At 55.3% G+C, this 17994-nt stretch overlaps 1 protein-coding gene across 4 annotated transcripts in view; it reads right to left on the bottom strand.

Annotated features, from left to right (window-relative positions):
• The window catches only part of TRPM2 (transient receptor potential cation channel subfamily M member 2), a 48110-nt gene that overhangs the window by 10452 nt on the left and 19664 nt on the right, over window positions 1-17994 (bottom strand). For all 4 annotated transcript variants that reach the window (XM_079766595.1, XM_079766597.1, XM_079766596.1 and 1 more), the window contains 11 exons: window positions 15087-15208; window positions 14491-14844; window positions 11536-11673; window positions 10166-10295; window positions 9825-9970; window positions 8880-8992; window positions 7256-7469; window positions 6430-6548; window positions 5847-5979; window positions 5229-5400; window positions 1223-1406 (listed from right to left, as the gene is read on the bottom strand). In XM_079766595.1, coding sequence (XP_079622721.1) covers window positions 1223-1406; window positions 5229-5400; window positions 5847-5979; window positions 6430-6548; window positions 7256-7469; window positions 8880-8992; window positions 9825-9970; window positions 10166-10295; window positions 11536-11673; window positions 14491-14844; window positions 15087-15208 — 1825 coding nt within the window. The remainder of the gene's footprint in view (window positions 1-1222; window positions 1407-5228; window positions 5401-5846; window positions 5980-6429; window positions 6549-7255; window positions 7470-8879; window positions 8993-9824; window positions 9971-10165; window positions 10296-11535; window positions 11674-14490; window positions 14845-15086; window positions 15209-17994) is intronic.

Raw genomic sequence — 17994 nt, 5'->3', positions numbered from 1 at the left:
CCCATAAACACACACACCTCCCAGGGTGACTCTAGGGGCAGAAAAAGACAGCCGAGCAGCCGGACGCAGAATTCACTCCTCGTTGGTGATAAAACAAAGCAGACATCGTGGGAGATGGACCCTGTCTTGGCGTTGAACTCTAGAAGGAGTCTATCAGTTCAATCCGACAAACAGAAGGGACAGTGTCTGCAACAGGCAGACACATTTACTCAGAAAAGCACATGCGCCCTAGCTGGTTTGGCTCAATGGATAGAGCATCGGCCTGTGGACTGAAGGGTCCCAGGTTCCATTCCGGTCAAGGGCATATGCCTGGGTTGGGGGCTCGATCCCCAGTAGGGGGCATGCAGGAGGCAGCCGATCAATGATTCTTTCTCATTATTGATGTTTCTATCTCTCTCTCTCCCTCTCCCTTCCTCTCTAAAATCAATAAAATATATTTTTTTTAAAAAAGTACTTGCTTTCCTTGCTACGGGACAGAGCCCCTGCCCGCTGGTCCCCTTTGGCCTCTGTATCAGAGTTCCAGCACATGTTCAGGGTCTGTCCCAGCAAATCAGAGTGACAACCTCAGCAACGTAGCTGATAAGGGGAAGGGGAAGGGTGCTGACCAAGCCAGGGCCCCGGGTCCCGGAGCAGCATTTTCACCAAGTGCTGACACGCACTCCTCCACAGCGGGAGGGCCTCAGACAGCCGCTGCCCCGTCCAGCCGTCCCGCGTCTGCACTTGGGAGCCTGCACAAAAAGGCTCCCACCCCCGGGGTCTTATTGCATGGACACCAACAACCTGCGAGATAGTGTTTTCTCCACGAGCACCGAGGCTGAGCGAGCGCCCTGCATGCGAATCCCGCTGCCCCCTGCATATGGCTGTGCCCAGCCCCTGGGGGAGATTCCTTGACCATGAACCTGGAGTCCACCCCCTACAGCCCCACTGACCCCAGACACAGGGAGGAGTGAGCCTTTGCCGGCCCCCAGCCACCATGTCCTCCTCCAGCCTGGCTCACGGGCTGAATGACCAAACTGCTGGTCCCCAGCAGCAGTGCCCTGGACAGATGCAGCAGTGCCCTGGACAGACAGATCAGTGCCCTGGACAGTGGCCAGGGAGAGTGGTTGAACGGGGCACCTCAGAGCGCCTGTCCCGGCTCAGGGTCCACTGGCACCGATGGTGGTGATGGCGGGGGAGAGGGGGGCAGCGAGCTGGGCCTGGACGAGCCCCCAGCAGCACTCACTTGAACATGGCGATGAGCAGGTTGAGCAGCAGGATGTTCGTGAAGAGCAGGTACAGGCAGAGCAGGATGACCGTCAGCCACTCGGGGAAGATGGGCCGGTGCCGGGTGGCGTCGCTCTCAGGGCACTTGGGCTTGTAGGGGTCGGTGCCATTGGGGCTGCACTGGTCCAGGTTGAAGTTCACGCCTAGCATGGGGAGGGGGCAGGGAACAAAGAAAGCCATGCAGGCACCAGGCCTGGACACCTGCACATCTGGGTGACCTCGGCTGGCAGCTCAGCCCCAAAGAGAGGCGTCCACCTGCACCCAGGCACCCCCTGGGGGCAGGACGTGCGGCTGCCAAGGGAAGCCCCCCGAGCTGGCCGCCTCTGCAGGCTGGCACAGGACCCTGCCCAGGACCAGCCATCCCCACCAGCATTTCCCAGCCCGGGCAGGGCTGGCTCCGGGAGGGCTGCCGTCACGGCTAACACACGGGTCCCAGCCTGGAGAGCCCCATGCGGTGGAGAGGATTCAAAAGGAGGAAATTAACAACTAGTGAAGAGAGAAGGAGGCATGAGAAAACAGGGCCACGCTGGTCGAGAAGAGGACATTTCATAAAGCATAAATTTCAGTTGTGCATGAAAAAATACCTAGGGAAACACACGAAGTTGTTAATAGTGGTTAACTGTGGGATGTGGATCAGGGACCACGTTTTTCTTTGTACTTAAGCTTGAATTTTTAAATTTTTTCAAAAATGATTATGCACTGGTTTTTTTGTAATCGAATATATTTTTGAAAGTGTTACTAATTTTCTGAGCTAGAAACTCACTATCATAGTTATAAATACCTACACTGAGTGGCCAGATTATTATGATCTCTGAACGCATAATAATCTGGCCACTCAGTGTGTGTGTGTGTGTGTGTGTGTGTGTGTGTGTGTGTGTGTGTGTATTAGAGGCCTGGTGCATGAATTTGTGCATGGGTGGGGTCTAGCCAGCCTGGCCAGGTGGAGGGGACATGGGCAATTGGCTGGCCTGCCTGCTGGTCGAACTCCTGGTCGAGGGGACAATTTGCATATTAGCCTTTTATTATATAGGATATACACTAAGTGGCCAGATTATTATGCGTTCAGAGATCGTAATAATCTGGCCACTCAGTGAATGTTAAGAAGAAGAGCTCAAATTAATAACATAACCTTCCACTTCAGTGAACTAAAAAGAGAAAAGCAAACTAAATCCAAAGCAAGCAGAAGAAAGTAATAAAGGTCAGAATGCAAATAATTAAAATAAAGTATATATTTTTAAAAGCAAAGAAAATGAACAAAACCAAAATCTGGTTCTTGAAAATGAGCAACAAAATCACAACCCTCTTTTTACACTGGATCGGGGCGGGGGGGGGGGGGCGAGAAATGGCTCAGATTACTAAAATCATAAATGAAAAGAGGACATCACTACCAATGTTACAAAAATAAAAAGAACTATAAAGACAAACTACAAAAAATTGCATGCTAACAAATTAGATCACTTAGAAAAATGGACCTATTCCTAGAAAGACATAAACTACCAAACTGAAGAAGAAATAGAAAATACAAGCAGACCTACAACAAGTAACAAGACTGAATTCTTAATTTTAAAACTTAACACACACAAAAATTCAGGCCCAGAGGGCTTCACTGGTAAAGTCTACCAAGTGTTTAAAGAAGAATTAAAGTAAATCTTTCACAAACTTTTCCAAAATATAAGAAAGGATGGAATACTTTCTAAGTCACTCTATGAGGCCAGCATCTCCGGATACCAAAAGAAGACAAAACATGACAAGAAAACTACAGACCAATACCCTTTGTGAATACAGATGCAAAAACCCTCAACAACATGCGAGGAAACTGAGCCCAGCAGCATATAAAGAGGATATACACCGTGATGCAGTGAGATCTATCCCAGGAACCTAGAGTTGGTTGAACATCTGAAAATCAATGAATATAATAACATTTCAAGAGATGTGGAAAGGGCATTTGACAAAATCTAACAGCCTTTCATGATAAAAACACTCAAGAAACCAGGAATAGAAGGGGACGTCTTCAACCAGATAAAGGACATTTCCAGGAAACCCACCACATCATACTTAATAGTGAACGATGGAAAGCTTCCCACCCCCCAAGATCCAGAACAAGATAAAGAGGTGTGCTCTCAATACTTAGACTCAGCATTGTACCAGCGATTCTAGCAGGATAAGTAGGCAAAAAAAAAAGAAAGAAAAGGCATCCAGATTGGAAAGGAACGAGTAAAAGTGTCTCTACTTGCAGATGACATGATCTTTTATAGAGCAAATCCCACACAACCCATTAAAAAATCGACTTGAGCTAATAAAGAAGTTTGGCAAGACTTCCAGATACAAAATATAGTATATTTCTATACAGTAGCAACAAACAAAACAAAATTAATAGGACCATTCCATTTACAACAGTATGAAAAAAAATAAAACAATTAGGAATAAATCTAATAAAAGTAGAACGACTTATACACTGAAAACTACAAAATGGTATTGAAAGAAATTATAGACCTAAGTGAGTGGAAAGACATCCCAGGTTCACAATCAAAATCCTGGATGCCTTTCTTTCTTTTTAGAAATTGATCAGCTGATCCAAAAATTCATATCCCAGAGGCCAAAACAATCTTGAAAAAGAAGAACCAAGTTGAAGGACAGACTCAAGCTTCCTGATTTTTAAACTTAATGTAAAGCTATAGTAACCGAGAGAGTGTTGTACTGGCACAAGGACAGACATACAGATCCATGAGATGGATGGTATCCATATGTAAAGAACTCTAACAACTTAATAAAAAGACAACCCACTTAGAAAATGGGCAAAGGTTAGGGATAGATGTTACTCCAAAGAAGATACAGAAACGGCTCCGTCAGTACATGAAGAGGTGCTCAACGTCATCGGCCGTCAGGGAAATGCAAACGAAAACCACAGTGAGACACACTCCACACCCACCGGAACTGCCGGGATAAGAAAAGCCGGCCAGGAACAAGTGTTGGCGAAGAGGTGGAGAAACTGGAACCCCGTGCACGGCTGGCAGAATAAAAATGGAGCAGGCGCTGTGGAATACAGTTTGGCAGTTTCTCGTGGAGCTACCATTAACCCAGCAGTTTTGCTGGTAGGTATATATCCAGGAGAAGTAAAAACATTTCAACACAAAAACTCGTAACTGTTCATAGCTACATTGTTCACAGCAGCCAAAGAGTGGGAACAACTCCAATGCTCACCCTCTTAGGAAGAAACAAAATGTGGTCTATCCACACGATGGAATATTATTTAGCCACAAAGAGGGAGTGAGATACTAATACAGGCTACGATACGAACGAATCTTGAAACAATTATGCAAGACACAAAAGACTACATGTTATGTCATCCAATTTATAGGCAGTGTCCACAAAGACACTCTATAGAGATGAAAAGTAGATTGGAGGTAGCCTATGGCTGAGCAGAGGAGGGAATGGGGAGTGGCTGCTAATTTGTCTGGGTGTCTTTTTGGGGTGATGCAACTGTTAAATTAGATTCTCAATGTAAGTGGGTATCTGCAAATGTAAAATTAGATCCTAAATTTTAGATTCTAAAATTAGCAAATAAAGGCAAAACTCAGTATGCAAAAAGTGTTCTTTCCATCTAGGAAACAGGAAGTTATTTCTGAATGGGGCGGGGAGAGAAGGAATAGGGTGGCACTAATGCTGGGGAGGGGGTGTCACTGATGCCCAGTGCCCCAGGCCACAACCTTGATCCACCCAGATCTCAGCCGAAGCTTTGAGGTACAGCTCAGCACCCATCCCCACCCCGGCTGACACCTTCCTCGCTCAGCTGGACAGTGTGTGCACCTGTCATTTCTTTCCCCAGGGGAACCCCGGGAGTTCCCACCCAGGAGCAGTATTCGGCAGGTGGGGAATGCCCACCCCCCTCTCCTCACCCCGTGAGCTCCCAGGACCCCTGCTGGTATGCGGGCTCCTTTCCCACAGTTGTCAGGACCTCGTCTTACCGTCGATGTAGGCCGGGATCTGCCCGAAGATGGTGAGGTACGACTGGTACACGACCCCCCGGAAGATCCAGTCCACCCGGCTCTCGTTGTGGATGAGGATGGCCTGCTTGGCCACCCCGAAGGACACGACCCACACGGCCAACAGGAAGAGGAAGAAGAAGACGTCCTTCATCTGCAGAGACAAGGCGGCCCGGCTGCAGCCCCACACTCGCCCTCATCTCCCTGACCGCAGGTGGACCCCACCCTCCCTGCCCGTCTGTGAACCCCGCAGTGGAAGGAGAAGTAGCCAACACCCACGCTGCAGGTGCTCTGGGGACGCAGCCCTGGGGGGCTGCTGCCATGTCCCAACGGGGTCCTGAGCACACCCCCAATGTGTAGGAGCGGTTGGATGTGACTGTGACCCACAGAGGGGGTCAACAGGAGCTGTAACAGGGATCAGGAATGCGCTGTGGCAATCAGGGAGGGCTGCCTGGAAGAGGTGATGTACGGGAAAAGACCTGAGACAGGTGTGCCAGGAGGTGAGAGCCCAGGGCCCAGCAGGGATGCGGGGCGCTAGGTGTATGCGTAAGCCCTGGTGCGCCTCACTTGCAACTGGCATCAGGCCCCTCATCTCCTTACCATCCGCTTCACGATGATTATCTTGGGCCCCAGCGTCTTACTGATGGTGAATATGTGCATCAGCCGGAGGCAGAACATGATGAAATCCAGAGAGAGGACAATGCGCCCGGGGTACAGCAATGCCGGGATCAGCCTGGCCCGGGGCAGAGTCAGGGGCCTCAGCTTGCTGCTCCCACAGCCTGACCCCAGCCACCCGCTCACCTGCCCATGCCCATGTGTGGGCCCTGGAGGCAAAGGGCTCTAGCGATTCCTGGGCCCTGAAGTGCTAAAAACTGGGTGTGCGCTCAGGGGACAGAGTCTCCAGTGGGGTGTAGTGCTTATTCTCCAGAAAGATCTAGAAGCCCAGCCTCGGGCAGGTAGCCAGGCTGTGCAGGTATCCTGGGACAGGAGGCCTCAGGGGTCCCTCAGCTTCATGGAGAAAGGGGACCGTGCACGTGGCAGCCATCCCCAGGGTGGGCAGGGTCGCCCCCTGGACAGACGACAGACTCATTCAGAGGTAGCTAAGTCCCCGAGGGTGGCCGGCTCTGGTCCAGTCTCGAGCCCACCCCTGTGGGCAGGCGCCGGAGGGGAGAGGGCCGCTCACCGGCAGGTCAGGCCCGCTATGAAGAGCAGGATGGCAGCGATGTCCAGCTTGTTCCAGAAGTCGCTGAAGTACAGGAGCGCCATCTTCACCAGCCCACACTCGTCAGGGTCGTAGAGGAGCTGCGAGAGGATCGTTTTGGGGGTCTGGCTGCCATCGTTCTTACCTTATCAGTAAAATGCTCGCTCCCTCCTGGAGAGCGAGGCTACTGCGGAGGGGACGGATTCCCACCACCATGGGTCAGCAACAGCAGGAGGAGCCCGGGCAGGAGGTGCCACTGAGCACCCACCTCCAGGTGCAGGACCTCAGCCCTGCCCAGTATGCAAATGAGTGTTGGGGACACCCTCCCCACCAGCAGGAGCCCCCTGGCCCTCCAGCTCCCTGCAGCTCCAAGAGGAGGGGGAGACCCTGGAGTGACCATGAGGGCCTGGCAGGGGTCCCCACACCCTCCTCTGGGTACCAGGCCCCAGACCCAGGCAGCTGCAGGGTGGGGCAGGGGGCCCCCTGGGAACAACCAGGTCCCTCATGGACCACAGGACTGACTCGGGGAGAAGGGAGTGCCCTCGGTTGTGGGGCGGCCCCTGTGGGCCTGGCCCCTCCTGGAAAGGTCTGGCTGCAGGCGGCCGTGAGGGGAGGAGGGCTGGGGGAGGCTGGCAGACAGGGCGGCAGCACCACGTGGCCCGCACCTTCCATTGCTCAGGTCCTGACAGGTGGGGACGTTTACAGCGTGAGCAACGTGAGACAGTGACCGTGGCGGGTGGGAGGGGACCAGTGGGCAGGGAGACACCACCCCCCCACCCAAGGACGGCGAGGGAGGGGTGGGACGCACCTGCCTCAGCTCCTCGCAGACCAGGGAGAAGAGCCAGAGGTAGATGAGGCGCTCGCACCAGGAGGGCGAGGGCTGGAAGTCCACCATGAGCACGTAGGCGAAGAGGCAGAGGAAGGAGAAGTAGGACAGGATGTTCAGGTGGAAGATGACCACAGGCGCGTTGAAGAAGGCGCGGACCCGGGCCAGGCCCCGCACCGCCTGCAGCCTCCTGTCCCTGCGGCGACAGCGAGGCCGTGAGGGGCCTGGCAGCCTGGGGACCTGAGCCACCCTGCCCCAGGCCCGTGTGCTCAGGGCGCCCCTGCATGTGCTCACACCATGTGGCAGGGAAGGCGGACACAGCCTATAGCCCTGCACACACAGCTACGGCAGAGGCCCCACCAGACACCCTGAGAGCAAGGACCCCAAGAGCCTGCAGCCTGTTCCATGGAGCTGTAACAGCTCCTCAGCCACTCAGCGCAGGTGGGTGCCAGGACCGATGGGTGCCCGGGGCAGGTGGGTGCCAGGACAGATGGGTGCCCGGGGCAGGTGGGTGCCAGGACAGATGGGTGCCCGGGGCAGGTGGGTGCCAGGACAGATGGGTGCCCGGGGCAGGTGGGTGCTCGGGGCAGGTGGGTGCTCAGGGAAGGTAGGTGCTCAGTGCAGATGGGTGCTCAGAGCAGGTAGGTGCTCAGGGCAGGTGGGTCCTCAGGGCAGGTGGGTGCTCAGGGCAGGTGGGTGCTCAGGGCAGGTGGGTCCTCAGGGCAGGTGGGTGCTCAGCGCAGGTGGGTCCTCAGGGAAGGTAGGTGCTCAGGGCAGGTAGGTGCTCAGGGCAGGTGGGTGCTCAGGGCAGGTGGGTGCTCAGGGCAGGTGGGTTCTCAGGGAAGGTGGGTCCTCAGGGCAGGTGGGTGCTCAGGGCAGGTGGGTCCTCAGGGCAGGTGGGTGCTCAGGGCAGGTGGGTGCTCAGTGCAGGTGGGTCCTCAGGGAAGGTAGGTGCTCAGTGCAGATGGGTGCTCAGGGCAGGTAGGTACTCAGGACAGGTGGGTGCTCAGGGCAAGTGGGTGCTCAGAGCAGGTGGGTGCTCAGGGAAGGTAGGTACCCAGCGCAGGTGGGGGCTTTGCACAGGTGAGGCCCTTCCCTCTGCCTCCTTCCTGAATGCATCCCCACCATCTAGGATCCAGTCACAGCCCTGAGGATACATGCAACTTGCCCCTGGTGAGGGCATTCGGGATCACGTGCAGCCCTGCAGCCCCGCAGCCTGCAGCTCCACAGCCCCACATGCCCGCAGCCCCGTTGCCCCGCAGCCCCACAGCCCCACAGCCCCACATGCCCGCAGCCCCATAGCCCTGCAGCTCTACAGCCCCACATGCCCGCAGCCCCATAGCCCTGCAGCTCTACAGCCCCACATGCCCGCAGCCCCATAGCCCTGCAGCTCTACAGCCCCACATGCCCGCAGCCCCATAGCCCTGCAGCTCTACAGCCCCACATACCCGCAGCCCCATAGCCCTGCAGCCCTGCAGCCCCACAGCCCCACATGCCCACAGCCCGAGCCCTGCAGCCCCACAGCCCCACATGCCCGTAGCCCCGCAGCCTGCAGCCCCACAGCCCCACATGCCCGTAGCCCCGCAGCCCCGCAGCCGGGTGGCACCTGAAGGAGACGAGGCCGGTGGTGAGCAGCGGGAAGGCCAGCATGCACAGGATCACCCGCCAGAGCCCGTTGTCCACGCAGAGCTGGCCCCACCACACCTTGGTCAGGAAGGCCTGTGGACAGAGGGGCCAGCTTTAGGACAGTGGGCCCCTCACCCCATCCTCACCTGGGCTCCCTGTGCCCCACCCCCGAGGCGGGAGTCCACCCGTGAGGGGGAGTCCACATGCTCCAGCACGGTGCCCTTTGGACCCCCCCCCCCCGACCATGAGATTCAGTGGGTGGCACAGGGCAGCCTGCCACCCGCCAGCTGAGGAGCGGCTCCGGGTGGGCCAGGCTGGGCTCTCCCAGAGGTAAGGGCGGAGAGAGGGGGCCCTACCCTGGCTTCTGGCTCAGCGCCCATCCTCCCTGGCTCTCACAGCTGGCCCCTCTGAGCACTGTGTGGAGGGGGGGGGGGAGGGGCGGGGAGAGGGAGTGGTAAAAGAGGGGACAGGACTCCTCCCCACCGTCTTCCCAGGCCCCAGCACAGCACAGGGCATGACAGTGCTCCATGGACATGGTGACAGCACAAAGCGATGCTCAAGGCAATGCTGGTGTTCTGAAGGCACCTGCCAAACTCCAGGCTCCGGAGCGCGTGGAGGAGCTCCCTGCCCTCTCCCAAGGCCCCAGGTGGGGATGACGCCTGGCTCCTGGGGCCACGAGGGCGGGGGGGGCGGGGGGTGTTCCAGGTAGGAACACCCTGTGTGGAGGTGACTAATGTCCTGCCTCTCATTTAGCATCAGTTCCCTTCCCCATAAACAAGGAGGAGGAGGGCCTCTGGGGTTTGCACCATCCCTTGTCCAAATGGACCTGAAACTGGTGGACACGTGCGCCCTCTACTGAGCGGAGGCTGCATCTCCACGGCAGCTCCAGGGCGGCTATTCCCGGAAGCAGGCCGCCTGCGGTCACCTGGATGCCCCCGTGGGACACGAACTTCATGTCCTTGGCCTCCAGGGCCAGCTGCAGGCAGGTGGTCTTGCCCCAGGCCTCTGACACCCGGGTGAGCAGCTTCTGTGCTCTCTCCTCGTCCTTCCGGTAGCACTCGGTGAAGACGCCTGCGGAGAGGGGGACCCTGTCACAGCAGCCGGGTCCCCACAAAGGGCTCCCTCCGGACGGCACAGATGGGACAGGAGGGGAGCTGAAATCTGGGCAAGGACCTCAGAGTGACGCCGAGGGGCTGGGACCCTGGGCCAGGACCCTAGGGCGTCTCGGGGTGCTGAGCGAGCGGGAGGCCCGGGCCGTCGACTCACCGATGGCTCTGTGCTCGTACTGGTCGGCGAGCGCCAGCATCTCCTCGGAGCTGTCCGTGTCCTCCTCCTCCTTGGAGAGCTCCTTGAGGATCTTGCTGCAGGCCAAGGCCGCGGCGATGCAGTCCTGGCTCTGCGCCAGGGGAGCCACCGTCAGGGCCCGCCTGGTCCAGCCAGGGAGCCACAGACACACTGCCCGGGGTGATGAAGGCAGAGACCCCGGGAGAGCATGGGCCCCTGGGCATTGCTTGCTGTGGCCCCTCTCTTTATAGACCATTTGGGTCACCCACATCAACACAGGTACCATTTCTGAGGCCCGGCCTTCTGCACGGGCCAGTGGAAGTGGTCTGCTTCCCAGGCAGCCCGCCTGCCCACCCAAACACAAGCTGGACACAGGGCGCCAGCACAGCACTGCTGGCAGGAGGCCCAGCTCCCAGGGCATCTGGTCAACCCCAGATGCGGGGCTGAGGGTCAGAGAGCACCAATGGGGAGAAACAGGACCAGGCCCTGCAGGTCTCCGTCCAGGCTCAGGGCTCCCTGCCTCAGTGGCACCGCCAGCCCAGGCACCAGAGGGGGACTGAGAAAAATCTCACGGAGGCCCTCAAAGCACAGCCCGGAGGTGCTGGGTGCAGGAGCAGTGCCGGCCCAGCATGAGGGCTGGTGTCAGAGCCTGGGAGTCTGCGTTTGGCCTTCCACCCCCAAGCCCCACAGAGCACCTGAGGCCACAGTCAGGCCCGGCCCAGCGCTGACCACCCTGCCCCTGGGGAAGGACGAACCTCCCAGGACCACCACCAATGCCACGCTGCTGGTGACAACTGGGGAGAGAGCTAACTCTTCGAGAGCAATTCGGAAATGCCAGCGCTAAAAACAGCGGCCTCTCTGAGAAAAACTTACTAAATTTTACTTTCCCTTAAAGAGGAGAATCAGCTGGAGCCAGGCTAAGGCAGGGGCACCAGGGCCTGCTACCAACCAAGTGACAGATGGTCTCCTGAGAACCCCAACAGCCAATGGGGAGACGCAGCCCCTCCCGGGACAGAGCCTGCCCTGCAGCCTCTGAACAGAACGGCCACAGCTCAGGCGCTGACCCCCAGAACCCACGGGGCCCACGGAGGATGGCTCTTCCTGGCCAGCCTCCTCCCCGCATGGACCTGCAGGAGTTTGTGTGTCTCACCTTTTAAACAATTATTGTCTTGCCTAGAGCTAAGCCCTCTGTTCTCAACACCGGACACGCCGAGTCCCTTCAGATGTTGTGATGCCCACTGCCCTCCCTCCACGGCTCTGGCCACCCCACCTGCTGTCAGTGCTGGGCTTGCAGGCCAGGCTCCCTGCTGGAACCCTGTCATTGGCCCACTCACAGCCACATATCTGGTTACCTGAGCCCAAATGATTTCAGCCAGCTCCCGGCGGTTCTGGACGATGGCCCAAATGAGAAGATCGCGGACCGGGTCCATGGTGAAGGTGACCTGGCCTGATGAGCGTTTGTAGAGGGACCGGAGACTCACTCCCTGCACCTGTGAGCGGTGGGCAGTCAGAGCCCCTGCCGAGGTCCCCACTAGCATCAGGTTCCCCAGGGGGCCTGGCGGGGTGAAGGTCCTGAGCGCAGCCCCCATCTTCTCAACCTCTGCCCCTGGGGGACGAGCCCTGATACCTGCGTTTTCAACAGCACCATGAACACCGGGGTTATAAACCCATCACTCTGGACACACGTAAAAACATCCAGAAAGCCGAAACCGGTTTGGCTCAGTGGATAGAGCTTCGGTCTGCGGACTGAAGGGTCCCAGGTTCGATTCCGGTCAAGGGCATGTACCTTGGTTGCGGGCACATCCCCCGTAGGAGGTGCGCAGGAGGCAGCTGATCGATGTTTCTCTCTCATCGATGTTTCTAACTCTCTATCCCTCTCCCTTCTTCTCTGTAAAAAATCAATAAGATATATTTTAAAAAAAAACAAAAAACATCCAGAAAGTAGGATACCAGTGGCTCCTGCACCAACATTTGCAGATCCTGTGACATTCCTGGCCACTCAAGGTTCCTCAGTGCTACCCGACCCCATCAAAGCCCCTGTCTATGAAGAAAAATTCTAACACAGAGCCTGTTGCCAGAGCCATGGCTATGAGCTCCTCGGGGGCCCGTGCCGTGTCTTGTGAAAGAGAAAGCAAGCAGAAAAGGCTGCTGGGCAGACACTGAGGGTCTGTGAGAACAGGAAGGTACTGGGCGGCAGACACACTCAGGCGGCAGAGGGACACAAGGCTTCCTGGCCGGTCAGTCAGTAAACACATACTCAGCCTGGAAACAATTCCCAGAGACAGAGCTCACATCCTCCATCCCACACACAAAACTGCACTTTCTTTAAGTGGTTCTGGAAGTTTCCCAAATGCCCATCTTTATAAAAAAAATTATCTTCTTAAATTACAGACATGGTCAAGTGTGAGGTTTTCTTTTGGACTTTCTAAAGTACCTTCCCGCTGGGTATCCTAAATACACTGGGATCAAGGAGAGCAGAACCGCAAACACATAAAACTCAGCCACAGCCACGTCTTTCTCAGGGGTCAGGCAGAGCTTGCCTGGGACAACGAACACATGCAAAAACCTAGAAGAAGTGGGTCATTTTCTAGCAGGAAAAAAACCAAAAAATCCAATCTGGCCGAAACCAGTTTGGCTCAGTGGATAGAGCATCAGCCAGCAGATTGAAAGGTCCCAGATTCGATTCCGGTCAAGGGCATGTACCTTGGTTGCGGGCACATCCCCAGTGGGGGGTGTGCAGGAGGCAGCTGATCGATGTTTCTCTCTCATCGATGTTTCTAACTCTCTGTCCCTTTCCCTTCCTCTCTGTAAAAAATCAATAAAATATTTTTTTTTAAAAAAGAAAACTGCAATCTTTTTTTTTTAAAAAAAACAATCTGATCTTAGATTGCAGGACCACCACCAATGCCACAAAGAAATCGTCAGGATAGAAAATGAAGAAGTTATCAGAGCTTCTACCCAGAAAAGGCCCCGGGCCCCGACGGACTCACAGGGGAGTCTGCTGAGCTTGTAAGAAGCAGTGAATTCCAGCCACATAAACTGTTCCAGAGCAGAGAAAGAAGGAAGGCTTGTCAGCGGATTTTACAAAACTAACACGGAACTGGTACCAGAACCTGACAAAGACAGCCCCCAAGATAAAAGTACAATCAAAGCCTTAAACATTCTGATGCAAAAACCCTGAAAATATTGGCAACAGAATCCAGTGTCATATTAAACACATTTTACACTGCCATCAAGGTGAGAGTCAAAACAGCAATAAAAACATTTCACTATCAGAAAACCTATTAAAATAATCCCTCAAGGTCAGAGAGCAGTTCAAGTTCTCAAAGGGAAACTGACAAAACGACACTGAGGCTTGGCTTATAAAAATCTTAATGACGGGACGAATACTCCCTGATGATACACCAGCGCCATGCGTAACACAGATGAGGATGAGACTAGAAACACCCCCTCCTGTCCGGTACTGGGCACCTCACACAGAGATGAGTGGAATATTCTGACCTGACTGTGAGCCCACCCAGAAAGCCAATTACATCTGGTGAGCAGGACTGGGGGTCCAGGGCACAATGGGAATCATTTTCCTTACATAACCTTTTGTATCATTTGAAATTTTCAGAAAGTAAGTTATGGGCTGAATTATGTCCCTCCCCAAATTGATATGTTGACTCCCCAAATCCCAATGTGACTATATTTGGAGACAGGGTCTCTAAGGTGGTGGGTGGTTGGGGTTAAATGAGGTCATATGGGTGGGGTCCTGGCCCAACAGGATTAGAGTCTTTCTAAGAAGAGGAAGCAGCCCTAGCCAGTTTGGCTCAGTGGACAGAGCGTTAGCCTGTAGACTGAAGGGTCCCGGGTTCAATTCCGGTCAAGGTCACATGCTTGGGTTGCAGGCTCGGTCCCCAGGAGGGGGCCTGCAGGAGGCAGCCAATCAATGATTCTCTCTCATCGTTGATGTTTCTATCTCTCTCCCCCTCTCCCTTCCTCTCTGAAATCAATAAAAATATTTTTTAAAAAAACATTTCAAAACAAAGAGAAAAAAAAAGAAGAGGAAGCAGCACAGAGCACTCTCTCCCGATGGGCACAAGCAGAAGAAAGGCCATCTGCAACCAGGAAGGAAGGCCTTACTTTTGCTGTGTAAGCCCCAGTCTGTTGTCCTTTGTTATGGCAGCTGAGCAGAGGAAGGCAGGAAGTGTATTTCTCTTCTAATAAAAATGTAACCTAAATGTTTTTTCGCAAAGTGTTAAGGACACAGGCAGTGGCCCAGCATGCAGGCCACGCGGAGCGGGGGCCACGTTACCAGCACGCACGTTGAGCTTGATGTGGGGCACGGGCAGCAAGAGCCGTGGCCGGTCGCTGGAGCGGGGCCGGGGGTACAGCAGCTGCGTGGAGTCGCCCAGGAGCTCCCGCAGCACCTGCGCCACGTGGTGCATCTGCACGGCGGGCAGGGCGGGCGCGCAGGCCACGCGCTCCGGCTCCTCGGCCAGCACCTTCTGCAGCTTGCAGTGGAACAGGCAGGAGGGGTCCAGGTTCTTGTACAGGTAGAGCAGGGTGTCCCACGTGACAAACTCCTTCAGCCGCAGCCCGTTCTCCAGGAAGAGCTTCACAAACTCGGGCTTGTTGGAGATGAGGGCGGCCGTCATCATGGGGTGCAGCTCTGAAGGCTGAGAGAGAGTGCCGTGGGGGGGCTGCATCTGGACATCGCCCCCCGTAACCCGGGCTTCAACCCCCTTGGATGGGGACAACTGTGGTCTCCAATTTAGGGAGGAGAAACTTGGCTGGGCCACCCTCCACACCCAGGGGAGGGCTGGATCTAGACAGAGGCCATCCTGCTCCCGCGGCACGATTCCTGTGGGCCCAGCGACACCCCCTCCCCCGCCCCCAGGGCAGCCCCGAGAGGCCATACCTTCCACTGCCGCTCATCCGTGAAGATCTCGCTCCGGGCAATGTCCACACGGTTCCACGCCACGGCCAGCTTCAGCTGGTGGTCCCAATTCTCGTGGCCAAAGTGGTCATGGCTCCGAGAGGCTGCAGGTGAGAAACCCAGCATCCCAGGCTTCAAGCTGCACCTCAAAGCCACTGTCCATCAGCAGCCCTGCCCTCTAACAAAGCCAGAGGCCGGGCCGGGCACCAGCCTCAGCTCTCAGTGATTTTAATTCAATGAGTACAGGGCTCCGTTGCAAAGTCTGCCCGCCCCCCCCTCCCCACCCCCCACACACACCTTTATACAAGCTTTTCCTTCCACTGTTCGAACCAGGGAATCTTGGGTTTTGGTCGCCATCTGGCTCCCCGCAGCTCCCCTGCCCAGCCCACCTCCTGGTCAAGCCCTAAGTTGTAGGAACACACAGTCTCCAGTCTCCAAAAGGCGGGCCCTTCTACGTTCGCGTTAAAACGTCACCGCCACGGAGCTGCCACCCTCCTTCTCAGTCTTGATTACAAAACCACCACCTCACCCAGGTCATGCAAGTATTTTGCCCAACTAGTTTATGTTCTCTCTTTCGGATTTAACATTTTAAAACACAGGGTGTTGCTTGGGGAAGAAGAAAAAAAGAAGAAGAACTCTGACCCTTACCTCACACCACACACAAAGTTAACTCAGGTGGATCATAGACTTAAGCATAAGAACCGTGCCCTCAAGCTGCCATGATGAACAGAAGGAAGTATTTGCAACCATGGGATGGGTGAAGATTTCTCAGGGTGCAAAGAACATGAACATGAAAGGAACAAGTTGGTAAATTAAAATGCCTTAAAGCTTAAGCCGTCTGCTCTTCAAAGACACCCTGAAGGAGACATAAAAGCAGACCAGGAGCCAAGAGAAAATGTCCCAGCACCTACCTCTGACAAAGGATTTGTATTAGAATCTATCAAAGCTCTTACAACCCAAAAGTGAAAAGACAAACAACCAAGTGAACATGGACAAGTAGTCTGGAAGACACTCCACCAAGATGCTATCCACACGGCCAACAAGCCCAGGGAACGATGCTCACATCGTTAGTCATCAGGGGACCACAGGGAGAGGTCACCTCCCACCTGCCAGGGTGGCTGCAGCCTCGGACTGACAATAGATACCACACGTTGGCAAGGCTGCAGAGAGGTAAACTACCGTTTTTTGGAAAACGGTTTGACAGTTTCTTACAAAGTTAAACATACTCTCACCCTGAAGAACCCGTCATTCCACTCCTAGACGTGGACCCGAGAGAAATGAAAACAAATGGGCGTGTTCAAACTGGAGGCAACCACAATGCCCAACAACAGATGCATGGACGACAGAATGCCGCTCCTGACGGAATAACACTCAGCCGCAAAAAGGAGCCGAGTTCTGACACCTGTGACAACATGGAGCTATGCCAACATCACCTTGCTAAAGCTTTTCGTCGAGGTTAACGGAATTGTATAGTGCGCAAATCTTAAAAGAATAGCTCGACAGCTTTTTACTCCATCAACACCTGCATGACCACCACCAAGATCAAGACGGGACACTCCAATCCCTGAGGCTTGCTCACGCCCCTCCCACTCAGCACCTGCAAGAGGGGACCACGACCACAGCGTTAGCTTTGCTGCCTCTGAACATCGTCATAGGCTGCCGGGACTCGGTGCCCCACGTCCCTGGGGTCCATCTTTTTATTTTTATTCTTTTATTTTTTTTTTCAGAAAGGAAGGGAGAGGGAGAGATAGAAACATCAATGATGAGAGAGAATCATAGATCTGCTGCCTCCTGCATGCCTCCTACTGGGGATTGAGCCTGAAACCCGGGCATGCGCCCTGACCGGAATCAAACCCGAGACCCTTCAGTCTGCAGGCCGGGACCGTCTATCCACTGAGCAAAACCAGCCAGGGCCCTGGGGTCCATCTTGAGCCACGAGTAGGGTCCTTTCTCTCCCAGCCGGGCACTGATGGTCAGACTCAATGCCCCCCCAACCACCTTTGTCTTGGCCTTTGAAGGCCACAGCAGCCTGGGATGTCCCCAGGAATGAGCTGCCTGGTGTCCCTCTCTTGGACCTTTGGTCCCGTAAGAGAAGGCAGGGAACAGACAGACGAGATGCTTCCACGGCCCGTCTGTGCTGGGACACCCTCAGACCCGCCTCCACCAGATAGGCAGGCAGAGAGTCGCGCCTCCTTATTCCAGCCCCACACGTTGGCCTGCTGCCGCCAGGACGGAGCAGCTCTGATTCTGTTGGACCCGCTCTCCCCGGTTCTTCTCTGTTCCAGCAAGAATCTTCCTGGACGGAGGCCTTTAAACCGAAGTCTCCAGTCTAAGGTTAACCATCTCGTTGGTTAGGTGAGGTTTTATGGACAACATTCAGTCCTTCTGTCACGGAGGGGCACAGAGTGGACGTACAGAAAAGAGGTCACGTTTGACACTGTCTCGTGGAAGCTTCTGCGTCAGAGTCTGTGTGGGGTGTGTTCCCAGCACAGCCACGTGGAGCCGGCGGACAGGGAGGACAGGAGGTACTCACTTCCTCGGCAGAGGGAGAAGAGGGACGTGTGGGCCTGGGAAGAGTGGCCAGAGGGCAGAGGCCAGACCAAGGGGACTGCCCAGGGCTCTGTGGTCAGAGGACCCGCTGCGTGTTGACTCTGCTGTGGGGGGCAGGGAGTTCAAGCATGGAACCAAGTGTGGGGAGTCAGGAGTGGGAATTCCAAGCTTCTTTCTTTTTACCCTGAGATTTTATGAGAAACCAGGATGGCCACAAAGAGGTAAATGACCATGCTCAGATTTCAGTTAAAAAGACAAGTTGAGAAAGGCGCCTGCACCCCACCGTCGGCAATGGGCACCCACCTGCCAGCCGCCCTCCGACCAGTGTGTCCGACCGACC

The sequence above is a fragment of the Cnephaeus nilssonii genome, assembly GCF_951640355.1.
Source record: "Cnephaeus nilssonii genome assembly, chromosome: 3".
Taxonomy (NCBI): Eukaryota; Metazoa; Chordata; class Mammalia; order Chiroptera; family Vespertilionidae; genus Cnephaeus; species Cnephaeus nilssonii.
This window is presented reverse-complemented; position numbering and strand designations above follow the sequence as displayed.